The 18,380-nt window shown below is 49.2% G+C and overlaps 1 protein-coding gene across 7 annotated transcripts in view; it reads left to right on the top strand.

The window, feature by feature from the left end:
* Window positions 1-18,380, top strand: part of bahcc1b (BAH domain and coiled-coil containing 1b) — a 118,526-nt gene that overhangs the window by 90,183 nt on the left and 9,963 nt on the right. For 6 of the 7 annotated variants that reach the window (XM_069194551.1, XM_069194552.1, XM_069194549.1 and 3 more), the window contains 12 exons: window positions 3,783-3,952; window positions 4,413-4,549; window positions 5,216-5,326; window positions 12,417-12,528; window positions 13,007-13,247; window positions 13,561-13,752; window positions 14,896-15,066; window positions 15,345-15,628; window positions 15,780-15,860; window positions 16,345-16,489; window positions 16,831-16,948; window positions 17,456-17,531. In XM_069194551.1, coding sequence (XP_069050652.1) covers window positions 3,783-3,952; window positions 4,413-4,549; window positions 5,216-5,326; window positions 12,417-12,528; window positions 13,007-13,247; window positions 13,561-13,752; window positions 14,896-15,066; window positions 15,345-15,628; window positions 15,780-15,860; window positions 16,345-16,489; window positions 16,831-16,948; window positions 17,456-17,531 — 1,838 coding nt within the window. The remainder of the gene's footprint in view (window positions 1-3,782; window positions 3,953-4,412; window positions 4,550-5,215; window positions 5,327-12,416; window positions 12,529-13,006; window positions 13,248-13,560; window positions 13,753-14,895; window positions 15,067-15,344; window positions 15,629-15,779; window positions 15,861-16,344; window positions 16,490-16,830; window positions 16,949-17,455; window positions 17,532-18,380) is intronic. The other variant, XM_069194553.1, reaches the window with a different exon arrangement.

The following is an 18,380-nucleotide window of genomic DNA, read 5'->3' as shown; positions in this document are numbered from 1 at the left end:
CCGGTAAAGGGAGGCCGAGCTCGATGATCGCAGGTTCGAGTCTGGGGCACGTCACTAGACATAAGTGACCAGGGTTCTCAGCACAATTGGCTGAGGGGGGAGGTGGGATTAGTTGGCTTGGGCTGTCATCGGCACAGCGCCCCCTGTGGTCTCTCAGGCAACCCACAGCCTCATGTTGCAGCTCTCCTCCAGCAGGGAGCTGTGCTGCACGTGACGTGTTAAGAGGCGTGGATGGAAGGTGGGTGGGGCTGAGGAGTCTGCTTAGTCTTGCTCATTCTCTCCCGTGTGCGGTGGCAAGGTTCATCGTTGTGAGCCAAGATGCGGGAAATTAAAAATCGGATAGGCAAAAAAAAAAGAAGATCAAATCTATCATCAAAAATACATTTGTGTAGTCGTACATTTTGTGTATTAAATTGTATGGAGCACACAAACATGCAGGCCTTCACTTATGGATGTCTCAGGTCAAATGTAGAAAGTTTCATGCTATCTTCAAATAGCTGACTCCATCTTAAAACAGGGAAACTGTTAATCCCCCCGAAATTGCTGTTACACATTTGCTTACACCCCAGTAAAATTGGAAGCATGTTTCTCCTTCAGGGAGTGTGGTCTTGGGAGCCCAGTGACCAGCGAATTTCCCTCAGAGATGAGCAGCAGGGTCAGTGTGCCCCCACACTTGCCAGTCTTGCCAGCTGTGCCGCACACCCTCCATCTGTGTTATAAATTTGTTGCTTTTGTTGTGTTGTTTCCCTATGAAAATGCTAGAAGAGTTGTCGTCAGTGGAAATACAGAATTCTGTTCCGATTTTTTTTCTATTGCATGAAGACCTGGAAAAGACCAGGGTTTGAAAACTGGGTTTCAGCAGAAGCAGTTTACTGCCTTTGTGCTTTTGGGAGATAAGATGACAGCCTTTCCCCCATCACCCCCTCCCCCCCCCCCATGTCCAGGCCCGTCCACTCTCCTCTCCTGCAGTGCAGACCAGACCCTTGGCTGCCATGGGACTCTGTCACTGCAGTGACCCAGGAGTTGAAACCAGCCTCCCCACCCCCTCTGAGAACAGCCAGGCACTCTCCAACTGGCTTCCTTCCTGCAGTTCTCACAGACACCCGCCTTCACAAATCCAGAACGCAGTTCTGCGTTACCAGATGATGGATCAAATGTTCCCCATAGCCTTGTGGGTTCAATCCTACCCCTGGAGAATCTGCGTAGAGTATATTTTAAGAAGTGTTTGGACTTGTTTGAAAGAGTAAGAGAATATCTTAAGACTTTCTAATATTAGATCCTCCTCTAGGGTATACTGAATTGGACCCCTTCCATTTAGTTCTGTTTTTCTTTATTTTAGTTCTTTTAACCTTTTTGATCAACCTAATAAGGTTTTGTTTTTTTAACAAAGGCCCCGGCTGTTTTCTTAAACTCCTCCTGAGAAGTATGGTGAGAGTGAAATTCATTTAGTTGAAAAAACAGATGATGTTTCATTGACTCATGAGTATTAGCTTCCTAATTAGGCTCCATTGTTTAAAATGCCTTTAAAAGTTTTTCTATTCAGGGGCATTGTTTTGTGAATGCAAAAGAAGGTTTTTATTTATGTGAACATCCTGAAGCCTTTTCAGTAATCCCCAAAGAAGCTTTTTTTTTCATGTAACAGTGTTTGTTTCAGACTTCTTTCCTGTCGTTGGGAAGTAAATCTTGTGCGCACAAAATAGAGATCCGCGAATGTAAAACCGAAAATTCCCTTCCCCTGTCCACGTTAAAAAAACAAACACAGAACGGCCAGGACTTAATTATTCAATTTCCAGACAAAAACACAAACCAACATAAGTAGATTTCACTTAATGTGTTCCATAGTGAAAAATCTCTGCTCTACGCTTTGGCAGTAGACGATTTTAATCTGGGATTTTAGTCTGTGTGTTCCTCACCTCAGCGGTCTCTGTGCTCCTCCATCATGCCCCAGAATGAAGTACAGTCTCCCCTGAGACTTCCCTGGTCCTGTTACCACAGCTTTTAATCATCCTGCAGCCTCCCCTCCTTTCCTACGGCTCTCATGATGTAATGGTCTCTCTCTGCTCAGTCAGCTCAGCTCGCTTGGTCTCAAGAGCTCTGGCGCTAGGAGGAAGGCATTGATCCTGGCCAGACCATAGCTGCTAATTCAGGAGAGGTCATGTCAGCCAGGTGAGGAAACTCTACCTGGCCAGACGCTGACATCACAGCCGACTGGCATCATCGGACCTCTCCGATAAAGGACACACGCAGCCCTGACCGCACTCCCATCACCCTCCCCGGAGGTCTGTTCAGCACGAGAGCAGAAGTCGGGGTGCCTGTGGTGCTCGGAGATGAGAGCTGTGCTTCAGCTGGAGCTTAAATACTCCCGAAGCACAGGGTGGCTGCTTCATCTCCTGCTTCCCCACCCCACATTTTCAGGTTTTTGTCTCACCTTGACCTGTCCATGAGGGCACAGGGGCTAAAAGCTAGGCTCACATACCACCAATACATTGTTTGCTCTGACTCTGCCTGGGATGTGCTCAAATGTTGTTGTTTTTTTTCAATCTTGCCAGTGAAAAGGGTTTCAGGGTTTCCTGAGCTCCAGCAGTTTGGTAGAACAGTTGTGGTCAAACAACCCAGCGCTTACTTACTGCTTATTGTGTCTGCTCCCTCCTACACGAGGGTCTGTGCCCATTCCCGATTGTGCACTCACAATGCAGGGGGAAGTCCGTTTTTCCTTCTCATTTTTGTTCCTTTCTTTTTGGGTTACGGCTCTGCAGATTGGACCGTTTCCACGTCAGCAGTGAGGGCATGTTTGAGAATAAATAGATCGCTCAATAGCTACTTTGCTCCCACAAGTCCGTCCCTCCTCTCTCTCTCTCTCACTCTCGCCCTCTCTTCACTGCCTGACGCCGCAGTCAGGCTGGAGTGATTGCAGAAAGCTGAGAACATAACATGCCTGTAATTCAGCAGAGCGCTGTATAATCTCCGGTGTGTCCAGGGGGCCAGCCTGGGCTGCCATGAATATTCAAGGCTCATTTGATTGCTGGGCCTGTGAGCGAGACTGCTGTCTTAATGACAGTGATAAATGCAAAGCAACCTTTCTCTTGCAGGGCTCCTTGCTCGCTTGGGTGAGGGCACACAGATAAGCTCCTAGTTAATAGCTATCATCATTGTTGACTGTATGAAAGAGATGCTGAGGAAACTATGCAATCAGTGTGCCCTGCGTCGCTGGCTTGTGTATGAATGGCTTCTACTGACTGGCATCAGTTTGCGCATTCTGACTTGTGCACATTTGCTTACAAGCTCAAGTCACACATCCGTGGTTGCGAACACTCTCAAGCGTGTTCACGAAAAACCTGTTCTTGTCAGGCTTTGTTTTAAGGGAAAAGGAAAAAAATAGAGCAGGAAATCACACATTTCTCGTTTGTTTAATCCCATTAGGCGACACAGTCACAGAATTATTACCTTAGGGAGACAGTGATGCATGAAAGTTTCGGTTTTCTGCCTGCGTTTTAAACATCTTTCTGAAAGTGTTTTGATGGATCGAGATAAATAGCAATGAAAGCTTTGTTTAAGAAAAAAAAATTAATCCCAAAAACCATGCCTTTCTGCATGCGGAAGGGCAGTGGCAAATTATGCAGTTTAGAAACATGTGGGCTTTTTAACAAAAGCCAGCTTGCGGCACTCAGTAAATGTTTACTTTCCCGAATTGCTGTGTCCACCCCACCTCCTCAGTCCCCCCCCCACAGCTCTGGGTGTCTCCTGGGGTAATTAAAAGTAAATGTTTTCTTTGTGCTGTACAGGAGAGGAGCTCTTGACCTTTGACCTGCAGAGCCTGGCCACCCTGGCAGCGGCGCGGTCTCTGGAGCTCAGCCCCCTGGAGGTGGGCAGGCCGGGTACGGAGCGGCACTGCCCGGTCCGCCGGGCTCTCAACCTGCGCAGGAAGTGCAGCTGGACTCCGCGACACGAACCGGTGAGCACCGGAGTGGCACAACCACGACGATAAAGAGCGAAACTGTGCACAACGAGAAACATTGAAACTCTGATCTAAATACCTTCAGGCATAGGCACACTTCTTTACACTATATATATAAAAATCAGTTCAAAACCTAAGTCTTCAGTGGACTTCAAAATCAAAAGCTCCTTTTAGATAGTGGAACAGTATCTCTTTGGATCCACTACAGAGACCGAAAGTGCTGGTGTTTCCCTTGGATTCTCAGGCAAGAATCACCTGCACGCCCTGATCAGTTCCCCTTTTTGCACTGATCCGCCTTGGGAAGGATTTTCATGTCATTTCGACTGTGTCAGCACCCTGAACTGAACAGCCTGTCTGTCCTGCTCTGCGGGGTCAGTGTCGGCCTGTTGTGTCGCGTGTCCGAGACTGCGCCCCGGGCTCTGACGCTGGCTGTGTGTCCCCTCCCCCCCCCCTCCAGGTGTGCCCGGTGAAAGTTGCCATGGAGACCATGGATGGGCAGGAGCTAGCCATGCGGGTCAGGCTGGCAGAGCTGCAGAGGCGCTACAAGGAGAAGCAGAGAGAGCTGGCCAAGCTGCAGAGGAAACACGACCACCAGTGAGCACAGCTTCCCTGTTCTAGCAAATACAGAAAGGCGAACTTGTCTGCTGTTCAGCTGAGGGGGCTTTGTCAGAGTGTTTCAAATTGTCCCCTGACAATGCTTTCAAGTTGGGAACAAACACGTTATATACATGAGCTAATTGCACATGGCATGGTCAACAAGTAACTCCTCACATCTCCAGACTTTGCCACCGAAGGTTTTCCTTGGTATATCTGCTCCAGTAATGTTGCAGTGAGGCCATGGTTTTACCGTAGTTTCAGCAGGCCCCACAATGCTTTACTGCAGTGGAATGGGAGAGTACTTCTGGAAATGTAGTTAACACTATACCGAGAAACTAGAAACATTTATGTGGTAAATCGTGGTATTCCTGTGGTTTGTTGTAGTAAACTATAGTAAAATTGTTAGTAATCCCACCAGAAAACTGTGGGGAAACCAAAACAAAAGAGCTAAAATGCTATAGTAAATTTACCAGACCTTCACAAAGATCCATTTGGGATTGGTTTTGAACTGCTGTACAGTGCCTTGGGTTCAGCTCTCACCTAAATCTGCTATTGGAATCTCTGCTGGATCTTTGGAAGTGAGCGGAGAGTGCTATGTCAGTCGGGCGGCCCCTCTTCCGGTCCTCTGCTCAGACTGTCCCAACTCCCCACTCCCCCTTCCAGGAAAGAAGAAACGTCTCGCAGCCCTGCCCGGCGCGGCCCGGGGCGGCCCCGAAAGCGGAAGTGTGCCCCGGGAGGGACGGTGGTCACGGCAGAGGCCCCAAGGAGAGTCAGGTGAGTCCCTGCGCTCTGAGCCGAGAAAGCCGTGTTCCTGCCTGCCCACACGACTCAGTGTACGAGGACAGTGAAATGACCTGCCACCATTGTTATAGCTCTTTGGACTCACCTTTTGAATTTAAGAGCCCTGGTGGCATGTCAGGATGTGCACATCACTGTTGTTCTTCTAAAGACGGACAGGAAAGCAAGGTAGTGCGAAGGGAGATTAGTTGTGTGCTGTTTGTGTTCCAGTTTTGAAATATTTAGCTGGTCTCATTACATACCAGCTGTGGACTGGGAAGCCCTGATTCATGGCTGGGCTTGGCTGGGTAAGTGATCGCCGCTGTAATTGCCACTAAGGAGGCACGACAAGCATCGGTGAATCACATTTTACACACTCCCCCTCCACTGATCGCATTTAAAGATCAGGTCATTAAGGAACTATGGATCTGTGCATCTAAAACAGTGGTGTGAGTGAGCGCTTGCAGCGCACTTAGTGTCTCTAATCAACCAGAATAGGTTTCCATACTCTGTTAAACGAGAGTAAACAGGAATTAAAATCGCAGGGCTTCTCTAAGTGTGTGCATTCAGAAGGAAGATGGGGGCACCTAGAGGTGTCATTCTCTGTGTGTGACTGGCGAGTTCACTAAACCCGCTACGCGCGGGAAGAGGCAGCTCTGTCTATCAGGAGCGTTTGCTTGCCAGTAGCTGATTGATCACGCAATCTCAAGCCGTCGTGTCTTGAAAGGTTCCAGGTTATGAGATTCCACCATGTGGTGGTTAGCGTGCTCTAGAGGCGCGCGATTCTCATGCGTGAAGCAGCGACTCCGGGTCTCAGTCTTAAACCCGTTCCTTCGCCCTTGCCTCTTGCGTGTTTCAATCAATGCCCGTCCCGCAGAAAGTCCTTGACTCAGGGTTTACTCGCTTGGTTCCTGAGCAGTCGCGGTGATTTTTAATGCTGCGAACGAGTGCGTTGGCGCTGCAGACAGGGCCCTCTGGGAAGGGCACAGCCAGTGTGTCAGGGCAGGGGAGGTCCACAGTAACGCGTTTCTAAGGAACTGCTTACCTGTACCCCCCTGCCTGTCAGGGGCGGCACGTCTCCCACAAAAACCTGCTGAGTTCCGGACGCCAGTCCCTCTGTGGCCCCATGGTGATGAAAGGGTGATCACGTGGATCCACGGAGCGGAAGTAAATCTGCTTGTCAGGCAGAGCTTATTGTGTTATGGGAACTGGACCTAAAAGTGGGTTTTCTGGACCGAACTGTATCCTTCGCAGTTTATTCCTTTTTTTTGCGCACAAATTATCCGTCAAGTTTAGTTGCACGCTTTTTTCAAATTAAATTGCAGGCTGTTCTGCCCTGGCCCAGTGCTGTTCTTCACGCTGCCAGTGTAGGGTGTCTGCGGCAACTCTGAGCATCGTTAGGGCAGAGCTCGGCACAGAGGGATTCGCAGGTGGCAGCGCACGTCCGTTCTGTAGGAACCCTCATATTCGTTTAAATTAGGAAAGTTAAAGGAATAATCAGTGCGAGGGGCCAAGCCATTAATCATATTTATAAGTCCCATTGATTATGTGGAAGAGTTGAAACACCTCCTGACCCGAGAGGTCTGGTGATATTAATATGATAAAACTCGGCAGTAAAACGCCTCAGTGAAGTCAGAGTTCGGTTATCATTTTGATTAATGTGTTTACTCCTTGAAAACCCGCCTTTGTTTACATCTTGTTGTGCAATTTAATATTTTCAGTCAGACCAAGTTCCTCCACCTGATTAACAAAATTTCCAGTTTTATTACTGCGCCCTAAATTTAGTCCCTGACTAATTAAGAACTCAGGTTTGAGCGTAATTGCAGCTAAATTACTGATACTATACTTATTTCTGTAATTAATAAACCTGAAGGCAAACAAACAGCTACTTCTACTAAAATAACTCTGGCAGTAATATAGCTCTTAGTAATGATTTATTGCTGCAGCACGCTGAGTAGTTCTCAGAGTTTTTTTACACACTCCGCAGATGGAGTGTGGTGTCTTGTCCTCTTCTGGTTTCACCTCATAGTCGTGCTCGTTTTATCTTGTAAGGCCATCCGTTCGTTTTCTAACTATGTCATACAATTCAGCGTCACGGGGGAGACAGAGCCTATCCCACAAGCAACCAGCGCAACAAGGGTACACCCTGTCTAGGAGGGCTCTGACAAACACAGACACGCACACACTCGCTCCAGGGCCAGTTTTCCCAGAAGCCAGTTAGACTGCCAGTACGTCTTTGGATTGTGGGAGGAAACTGGAGCACCCAGAGGAAATCTGGCACAAACTTGGGGAGAACATACAGACTCCACACACACCGCACCCAAGGAACAGAACCCAGTATTCCAGGGCAGCAGTGCTAGCCACTGCACTACCAAGCCTCCCTCTTGTAAGACTGAGAAATGTAGAAAAAATCTTCAGAAAAAAGCCTCTCCCCTGTCCCAGAACTTGTAGTATTTGCCCGAAGTTTTCACTGAAGAAGCAGGTTAGCCCACCCCTGACACTGACCGCTGCGTTTCAAACAGTGTTTTACGGGGAAAAGAGAGAACCGGAACTGGTCACATGCTTTTCAGAGCAAGAAAAAGCAGCTTTCAAAAAAAAAAAAGAGTAGTAAAGGAATTATCTGAGTGTCAATAAAAAGACTTTTTTAAAGACACACTTTTTTACATAAGAGTAAGTTTGAAAAACTCCTATTGAAAGCTCCCAGCTGTCTCCAGGTAGTGGTGCTGGGTAAGCTCATAGGTGTAAGATGGATAGTTCTCTGCTGTGTGACAGTGGCGGGTGGCTGTTGAACAAAGATGGTGCAGGGGGTCAAAGATGGTGGAGGGGTCAAAGGTCATGCCGAGAGGGAACGGCAACCATGGGGGCGGGGGAGGGGTGTGGTATTCAGTGGCAGCCTGCCTCTCCCCAGCCTTGTTCCTAATTCCTGAATGAACAAGGAACCTGGTTGTGAACTGGGCCAGGACGAGCATGGCGGACTCGGCGCCAGGGCACAGCCAGCTGACTGTGAAGGCTGAGCACTTCGGCCTGTTTCTACCACATAGGAAGTAAGGAAGCTTAGGAAGTAAACTGCTGAAACTTTTTGCTACACAGCTATTTAAACCCCTCTTTCCATTCTAGATTTCTTTTATTACAATTATAGCTTTATTTATACTCTGCATAAATCTTTTGACACTTACTGCTCTCCACTTTACAGACTTGTTCGCTGTGCTTGAGGAATAGGATATCGATTTGAGTGATAACGTGCTAAGAAAATGTGAAAACATCAAAAGGCTGTCATGTCCACTCCTAAAGCAGTGGTGCTGAAAAAAAGGACCCAAGCACTAAAAACAGCTCTAATTTACTCTGCTTTCGCACATGAGCAATTACTTTCCCCATGCTAGGTCTACATATCTTAGATCCCTTTAATTAAGGGTTTGTTTTGTAGTTGTTGACATCAGCACTGTAAAAAAGTCAGATGGCAAGTCTGAAAGGCGCAGATATCCCTCTCTCTGTGAAGGTATGTGACTTGCTGACGCTGGGAATATTGAATTAAGCTCTCTTTGTATGAGACCGAATGGAGACCCGGCTAACCTACAGAAAAAAGGGGACTGTTTTCACCTAATCAGTTCTGAAATGGGCTGAATGGTGAAGACTGCCTGCGGCTCACCGGCAGAAGGAATGTGACACGAGGCTGACATTTGGCTCTGGAGCTACATGAGGTCAGGAGAGTGAAAGGTCAGAGCAGAGGGTGCTGGTCAGTGTAGACAGACTCTTGAGTGGCTGAAGGGTGTGGGGCACAGGTGGGGGGCCTGGCGCTGAGATCTGCGGCGTCCTCAGCTTCCTGGTTTCATGCTTTCTTTTTCTAGATCACTGCAAATAAAATGAGCATGGGCTGCACGTGCACAGCGATTCAGGACATGGGAATAACTTGCACAGGGGGGGAGGGAGTGTACAGTCAGCAAGCACAAAAGAGTTAGAAATCATTGCTGAAAAAAATGATATTGCAGCTCTCCGACAGCTAAGGAAGAAAGAGAATCCGATTTATTTTGTTGTAAAGAATTCTGCTTCAGTGTATTTATTTTACCTTCACTGAACAGCCAGGGACACTGAGCTCCACGCTTCCACCATGAAAAGGTGTCGGTTTAAACATCAACTGTCATGTTTTGCTTTGGAAAACCTAGAAAGGAGGGTGTAGGATTCACCCACTTGGGCTGCACTGGTCTCTGTGTGTCTCCTTCTCATATACACTGCCTAGGCTTTCCTTTAGGAAAAAAAACAGCAGCCAGCCAACACCTATCATTAGCTATTTAAAATCCGGCGTGTTTGAGGACGTGCAGGTTATGAGAGTGTTATGCAGGAGATTAGGACTGGGCTGGGCGGCAGGACCCGTAGAGACGCCGCGGGCCCAGTCGATAGAGGTCAGTGTTTATTGATCCAGTCCGGGGGCTCAGGTCAGCCGGCTCCTCCGGGATTTTGCTTTCTTCCTGCCCCATTTCCGTTCAGCTTCCCAGTCACCCTGTGGCCCGGGGAATGGGATGTGGGGGTAACAGAATTATTGGCAGCACTGTTCCCCTAAACCGTGCTTCTCGAATGCTGTACCACTTTCTTAGAGCTCTGTAAAAGCCACATTCTGACACACAGCACAGTATTTTTTAACCTGTTTTTCTACTGTACAGCTGCTGGCCAGTTATCATATTCTAATCTTGTTATTATTCTTATAGTGTTTAGTGAACCTGACCTTTGCAGTGTCTTAAAAATAAAGGGATATAGGATTAAAATTAGGTTAAAAGGTTGGAATTAGCGTTAATATTAGGAGCTCTGATCCATCCACTTTCATTTTTTTAAGAACATTGAATGAATACAATAATAAAAATGTGCTTTTTTTAATGTGCCTTCAAGTCATTATGATGATAGGTTCTGCATAAACGCATATTGTAAATGCTGTGGCAAATCAGACCTAGTGCGCTCAGTTAGCTGTAAAAAGTATGATAAATATGATAAAATGATACAGGTAAAAGCTTTATTGAGTTCTACACAGACCGAGATGACATTTTAGAGCAGTTCATAGAAAAAAAGGTCACAATGATTACACACAACTAAGCGTGGTTAGATTTCTGGAACCTTGACATCTCTACCCGGGGCAAATTACAATACACATTCGCCTGTGGAATTTCACATCCAGACAACAACCTCACCAAATGGAAAATAAGCCCAGCAAATGCTGGAAGAGTGAACCAGTGAGTTGGAACCAGTGAGTCAGGACGCCACACGGCAAGGAAGGTAGCATTGCCTGCACACCACTTCTGCACCATCAGCAGCCCTCTCCGGCTCGCTTTGATCGACCACCTCAGTCCTGACTGTGTAAAGTCTTTTGTACCCCACACCACCAACAACTTGGGGTTGTACCCCAACTTCCAGCTGTCTGGACTTGTGACAGTGATGCCCAGACCACTGCATGACCAGACAATGGCTGAGAGCCAGGGTGGAATTGTACCTTGCATCATTCCTCCTGCTACATTTGAGTTATTTCTGAGTGGCCAGGCTGACAGTGTGTAGCCATCCTTGCTCTGAGGCATGGTCTTGCATAGCTTTTATAGGCAGTCTCAAGTAGAGACCTGAAAATCAGGTGAGCTCCTCCCAATTAAGTAATCTTTCCAGTGAAGTCATTCAGAGTCCAGCACTGACTACACTGAAGTGTTCCAAAAGCATGAAGCCAGCAAGAACCAAGGCACGTGCCGAGATCCTGGCTCAAGACTCCGAAATCACTGTTAACCTGCAAAAAGAGCATGTGTAGGAATCACACCTTCTTCCACTTGCCGCGGGAGGGGAGAATTTTTGCCAGAAGTATCCTCTTGAATAGCCTACACACTCTTCGTCCAAGAGTACGGCACAGTAATGGGGCACTGATTTAGGGGTAATTAGCCAGTTACTTAATTTTTTTTACAAAAAGAAAAAATAGCCATGTTTAGCTACAAACCTGACAGATTTCATTAAAGTAGTGCTCAGCCTTCAGATCTGTGCTCTGCTATTCATTAGTAAAGTGTCAGACAGGTGCCATGTTCTGCCGTGAAAACTCCCAGCGTGCTGTGTGCTCCCCCTGATCTGCAGCTGGAGTGTTCGGTTAAGGGGAGGCAGATGTGTCAGTGGCCAGGAAGCAATGGCAGTGGGTCAGGAGTACTAATGAATAGCCATGCCGGGATGTTTAATTCATTGAGCTCACCCCCCAGGGGGAAGGGAGCAAGGGAGGATGGGTGCAGTGCTAAGAGCACACAGGGCTGGGGGTAACGAGGGGTTAACCTCGTGCTTAGCGGCTGATGTGCATGTGTAACGCTCTGCAGCCGGGTGCAAAAATAAGCCCTTAGCCATAGGAGAGTAGCTGTCTGAAGACTGCCAGGGAGACGGCGAACCTCGCTAATCAGGATCCTGTCTTAATTAGTCATTGTGAGATTACCCCCGGCAGCCGCGCACCGATCCGACAGAGGGGAGCGGCCCTGTCACCTCGCGTTTGTCCCAGTGGGGCTCGGGCCCCGCTCACAGCGCCGAGCCGCGGGAAAAGGGCCGGAGCAGAAACTTGGCCCTGGTATCGGCACGTTCACTCAAAGAAGCTCCAGTTCAAGTTGCAAAACAGGGATGAGGTTCGGTCGGCTCACGGAAGAATGCTTTCAGTAGTTCACGGCAACAAAGACTTTTTGAATAGAAATGCAAGTAAGAGTTTGCAGTTTTGGCTTTAATGGTTGGGGAAATCCAGGCTTGCAGTTCGTCTGGTCTACAGGCTGTGCACATAAGGGATGATTTTACAGGAGTGTACCCCTTTTGGATAATGGAAGAAACCGTTAATTTAGAGTTCCTGATATCAAGAAAACCTTTTTGATGGACCACTAGTGCAGAATAGTTGCTGAAAATGCTGCCTGAGATATTTTGACTATTTGTGGTCTGGTGACTGGTTGTTAGTTTTGATAGAAGTTTACAGTATGGTTTGGTGATTCTACCTTGACATTTAATCCAGGGAGTGAAAGCAGGGTTGTGTGCAGCTGAAGAACGGTGACTCGTGCCCCGTTTTCCTCTTACCTATCTCCTGACAAACCCCCTCTGGCTCTGCTGTTGCTAGGTCCCTGGGCGCAGGCCTCGATGTGCTGTGTGAGGATCTGCGAGGAGGAGAGACCCAGAGGAAGAAGAAAAAATTGACCAATCGGAGCTTCGATCGCCTTAACTCAACCCAGGTCAGTGCCATTGAACAGGGTGCCAGTCTCAGCCTGTCCACGCCTGGGGAAATACAACATGCTAAACACTGTGTCTATAAAAGCACTCTAGCCCTTTACTCTATTTCTGCCATTCAAGGAGCCAGACTAAGCAGCCTTTCACTTTAATTGAGTCTTTCCCTGACTGTTGCATGATATTAAACTCTTCATCCGAGGTTAATCCAGTGCCGACTTTAAGCAGTGCTCATCAAACCACTCGTGTATAAAAAACCCCAAGACCTGTTCAAACCTTTAGCAAGTGATGGATCTGCAAAAGTCGAAAGGACTCCTTTGAAAATCAGGAGTGCAGTACGAATGGTCATGCCGGAATTAAATGAGGTAGATTTACACCAGATGTGCATGTACAGAGGTGATTTTTTTCCCAACTGGTTGTGCTTGAGAGAATATGGCATTATAACCGCTTAAGATCTCTCCCATGCCACTGCTTCTTCCCACGCAGATGAAGGCACGGTGTGGTAAGCAGAGTGGCCGCCAGGGGGCGCTCAGCTCCAAGCTGGCCAGGAAGGTGTCGCAGCTGAAGCAGAAAGCCAAAGCGAAGCGCGTGGCCCCAGCGGGGGCCGCGTTCCGGCGGAGAGAGACGCAGACGCCCAGCGTTGCTCCCCCACGGCTGTGTCGAGGCCAGCGGCCCCCCGGTGCAGAGGAGAAGCGGGCGGGCCTGGCTGGGGGCCACACTGACACCGGTAGGCAACAAGAGCCGCTCCTTCCCGAGCACAGGGCTGGGTTGTAGCCAGGACCGCAGGGCTATGCTGTCAAAAAGGCGATTGCTAAGTAAAGGATGGCTCGCCGGCTCTCCAAAGTTAAAAAAGGCATTTAATCATCCAAGTCTTGATCAATCAATGATGTCATCAGTTTACATTGACAGAAGATCGCTGTGGCGTCTGATGCTCAAGCATGACAGCTGAGGCACGTGCTGGGGTGTGCTCCACTCGTGCTGCTGGCTCGTGGAAGCCCTTTCCCCCGTGTGTGAAGCACGTTGCTGCTGTGTCATTCCAGCAGGCAGGGCAGACCGAGCTGCGCCGGAGGGCTGGGCTGGCAGGGTGCTCCTGATGCGGAGGGAGAGGAAGGGGCCAGTCGCTCGGCTGCCACCCAGGGCCAGGAGCCTCCGCGCCGGAAACGGCAAGCCCAAGCAGGAGGCGGCGGAAGAGAAGGAGACATCCCCTTCGGAGAGCGAGTCCTCGGAGCAGGGTGAGCGACGAGGCTGAAAATCAGGCATCTCCCAGCGTGGTGATCAGGGGCGCCTCAGCTCTCTTGTTTCCCCTGGACCTTTGAAATCTCGTCCTTACATGGCATTAGGATCACATTATTCATGCTGATGAGACCGACGTAGGGACCAGAGCTGTCAGTACGTCACTAGTATAGAGTCTCCTCAACCGTTTGTTAATTGCCCTACAAGTTATCTCTTTCACATTTCGAAGGCATGTGAAAAAGTCTCGACAAGCTTCTTGTGAATGACAAAATGTGTCAGCAGCCTGTTGACATCCGACATGGTTTTGCTGAGGTAGTGTTGCTGCCCTGCCCTGAATGTGAGACCCCTTCTCCACGCACTGGCACTGCAGCAGGGAATGAGAGCTCTGCGCGGCAGACCAGTGTCAGACCGCAGGGCTCCTGCACCTGTATAATAACTCGTAAGAAACTCCGCCAGCGGTTTTCTTACTAGACGGGGGGAAAAAAACGTAATTTCAACAAACTGAATCCCGCTGTTCAAATCCCCACAAGTCATTTAAACACTTATGGCAGAAAGATAAAAAGAAAATTGAACAGGCTCACCCAAGAAACAACTGCTTGCTAAATATGCATACCGTTTGGGATTCACAAACTGTTTTCAGATTACCTGTGCTGTGCTTTAAGGGGATTGCTCTGTTCTGAGCAGATTTTTTAAGCAAAGAGATGCTCAGTGTAATTCTTAATTGTCTGCAGTTTCGCACAGGAGGTAAGAGAACTGAGAAAAGGAGGCAGGTTATTCCAGAGAGGACTGTGGGAGATTGGATCAGGCTTCCCCGCCATATTGCTAAAGCTCATATACTCACCTCTTTCAAGAAATCATTTCAGGCTGGATGAGATTCTCAGATTAATTATTTGCGACCACACATGTTAGATGACATGAATAACCTCATTTCATTTGTAGCCTTTCTGATGTTCTTATGACCAACACTGCCATTTTGCTCACTCCACATTGCTGTGTTCTTAACAAACACAAAATGGATGTGCAGCACATTAAATGCCCCCAGCCTAAAAACTGATATCCTTTGAAGCGTCATAACAATTCAGCTGAACAGAGACATCAGAGGTGACTTGTTTCCTGACTGTTCATTTGCTGCTGTTTTGCAGAAGAAGAGGAGGGTAGCTATGACAGTGAGGAAGGAGATGACAACATCAAGGCCCCGCCTTCAAAAGACCCGCCTCCGAGCTCAGCCCTGATTGGTCCATCCCCGTCATCGGTCGTGAAATTAGAAGCCAATCAAAAAGCCAAGAACAAGAAGGAGAGACAGAGGCTTCTGGGTAAGACTGACGTAATAAAAGGCTTAAGCAAATGTTGGCGGGTGACATATTTTGTTGGCTTTTTATTTTCACGTTTTTAAAGAACTATTAAACTTCATACAAAAATTTTAACGATTGTGCGTCTGAAGCCGTTCTTATTCCAAAGTAAGTGAGTTACTAAGTGGGAATGTTAAAATCTAAAATTCGCTCTGTGCTGGGAAAACCGCCCAGGCTTGCTTGTATGCTGTGAGCCTGTGTGCCGACGCTGACGCTCCTGTCTCCCCCTCTCTCTCGCCCAGGGGCCCTGCGCCTGTCGGGGGTCGACGGGGAGGTGAAGGTGAGGAAACGTGGGCCCTGCAAGGCCACCCCTCTCAGTGCAGCGAAGAGGAGGCTGGGCCCCCGGGAGCAGGAGGGGGGGAAGCGGAAAAGGCCCCCCAGGCAGCAGCAGCAGCAGCTGTGGGGGCCGCTGGGCTCTGGGGGCCCTTACCGGCGGGGCGCGGCACCCCACGCCCTCCCCACGCCCAGCGAAAGGCTGAAGAAGGCCACGCGGAAGAGCGGGGGGCTGCCGAGAGCGCTGAGCAAGGTGAGCCGACCTGAGGAGCACCTCCCGGGAGGAGTCGGGGTGGGGGGGTGTTCAACACAGCGACTCTGGCGTTTTGAGTTTCAACCAAATTGGGGCAACAGACCTGAAGTGGGCCGCCCATACAGCTCAGCGCTGTTTTCTGTCGCTGCAGGACAAGGGCGGCTGGCTGGGGGGAGTTCAGTGTGCACGGAGACCAGAGAACGTGAAGGGCAAGAGGATCAGCAGCAAACAGGTGAGAGCACGCGCCTCTCCCAGCCTGGGGCTCACGGACAGAGCAGGAGCTGGGCAGGCTGCTGACCTGTCCGGAGAGCCTCGATTAGCCATTTCTGGAAGGACTCCGAGGTGTCTGCTCCTACAGCACGTCTGAGCATTTCGATCTAGATCCTCTGTGTAAAAGAATGCTTCCAATTTTTAACTTAATGCACGGCCTCTGTATTTCCACATGTGTGCAGATTTCATTTCTGGTCCTGAAGTGGTCCTTTAGGTTAACCTTGTCAGTACCATTTGGGATCACCTGCCTGTTTATTTCACAAAGCGGGGAGTACATCTCCGTTAGTGCAACAGAAATAACTTTGAGATCTGCACAGCATTACGTGTCCGGCTAAGGAACTGCCCCGCATTTAGAGGAACTACAGGGCTTGCAGAGGTCATTCGAGGAGACCGTGCCAGCAGGTTTGAACTGACCGCTGACCATCTGCTGTGTCTCGTCTCCTCAGTCCAAGGGCCGTGCGGTCAGTCGTCTGCTGGAGAGCTTCGCGGCGGACGAGGGGTTTCAGATGGACGAGGACACCAGCTTCTCCGAGGGGGACGGGGACCACACGCCCCAAGGGGCACCGCTGCAGAGCCGAAGGAGCCCACCAGGTTAGCGTGAGAGAGAGGGGTCAGGACCCCTGTGGCTCAGCCAGTCTGTTAAACGCGAAGTTAAACGCCTGCTGCTCAAGTCACTGAAGCAGAGCCTTGGGCTGAAGGGTTATCTGACTTTCCTTAAAGAGTTTGCCGAGAGTGGCCATCTGTCTGTCGAGATCCGAGCACCATTGCATATTACCTGCCGATAAAATGCCACGCACACACCTTGTGTGTACAGGGAGCCCCGTGTGCTTATTTGCCGACAATGAAACAGGGAAAAAGAGCCATACAGAAGGGGAATGGTGACTCTCCCGCCCAGAATAAACTGTGACACTTGTCCCTGTCGCCCCCAACAGCCGTCCCGAACTGCACCCTGGCCAAGGAGCTGCTGGTGGACGGGCTGAAGGTGTTGATCCCCAAGGAGGACGAGCTGCTGTACGCCGCCTACGTCCACACGCTGCAGCTGCCTGACATGTGAGCACGTCCGTCCGCGTGCGGGGCTCAGCTTTCCCGTGTGCACCACCACGGCGGCACCGTTCTCATGCCATTCGCACAACCAGTGGGATATTCAAAGTGGTTTCTGTTGTGAACATTCACAGTTTATATCACCAGCACAAAAGCAGGTTTATACTTACATTAATGCTCTTAGGTATGTCAATCACATGTCAGTGCTTTAGCAAGGTATTTTAAACCCGTTCTTAAAATCACACACCGGCTGTGGGATGTGTTCTCTGCTTTGCACGTTTCTTAAACCGAACACAGCCTTCGGCTGATTCCGTCTTGACACTCTGAAAATAAAGTTAACTTTTCCTTTAACCTCTGATTTTGTTGTTGCAAAGTCACGCGAAACAGCATGTTGGGCTGGAGTGTTCCCTTCTCCGAGCACCCCTGAGCGCCCATCCAGCTCCTTCCCCAACGTGGGAAATGAGCAGAAGAACTCGGCTTTGAAAACAAAACATTTTTTTTTCTTTCCCCTCTCAGCTACAGCATCGTGATCGAGGGGGAGAGAGGAAACCGGCCGAGAATCTACTCCCTCGAGCAGCTGCTGCAGGAAGCGGTGAGTTCCACGCCTTCAGATCCATCTCCTTCCCCTTGCTGGCTACCCCCCCACACACACACACCCACCTCTGGAAGCTCTCAGGTGCTCAGTTCTCGGCCGCGCTCTGTGGCCACCCCTAAGACCCAGCGCAGGACCGGTACTACAACACAGGCATGCTGGCGGGGGTGGTAGGTGCTGTCCTCTCGCAATCTGCACAAGTCATTAGAGTTAAACATCTGTTTGTGGATAGATGTGAGTGTGTTTTATATCTTCTTTTTTAATCCCATTCTGAGTGACTGCGTAGGTAACATTCTAACATCTGGATTGAATGATGATCGGATTCGTTTTATGGTTATGGGAAAACGCAGATCTTGTCTTGTTTCTGTCAGCACACCCCTCCTCCCATTTCCACTATGTTGACCTCACACAGTTTATGGAATAAGTCCACAGATTTCAGAGCTGAATCGCCTCTCCTCCTCTCACTGCATTCGTCCCCATATAGCACCAGCAGGTTACACACGGGCTCGTGCACAAAAGCAGTATGAGAAACACTGGCGCACACACCACCACACTCAACAGTGCCAGTGTGCTACCCTAGTTTTTTGGGTTTTTGTGGACTTTCTCCACTCTTATATCCTGTTTTTGCCTATGGGATCATTGTACCGGGCTCCCCTCTCAGGAAAGACAGCACGGGCCCAGGCCTTCTGTGTGTCTTCCTCCTACACACAGCTCATGACTCCATGATTGTTCTGTTCACACTTTCTTCACCAATTACCAGGCAGCGGAACATTTATTCCCAACTTGCTCCATGGTCCATGTTCCTTTGATCTTCGCAAATCACCCTCTATACTCGCTAGTCACCAGGCT

This window comes from Lepisosteus oculatus, chromosome 9 (assembly GCF_040954835.1).
Source record: "Lepisosteus oculatus isolate fLepOcu1 chromosome 9, fLepOcu1.hap2, whole genome shotgun sequence".
Lineage (NCBI taxonomy): Eukaryota > Metazoa > Chordata > Actinopteri > Semionotiformes > Lepisosteidae > Lepisosteus > Lepisosteus oculatus.
Note: the sequence above shows the minus strand (reverse complement) of the source record. Positions and strands in the feature narration are given on the sequence as shown.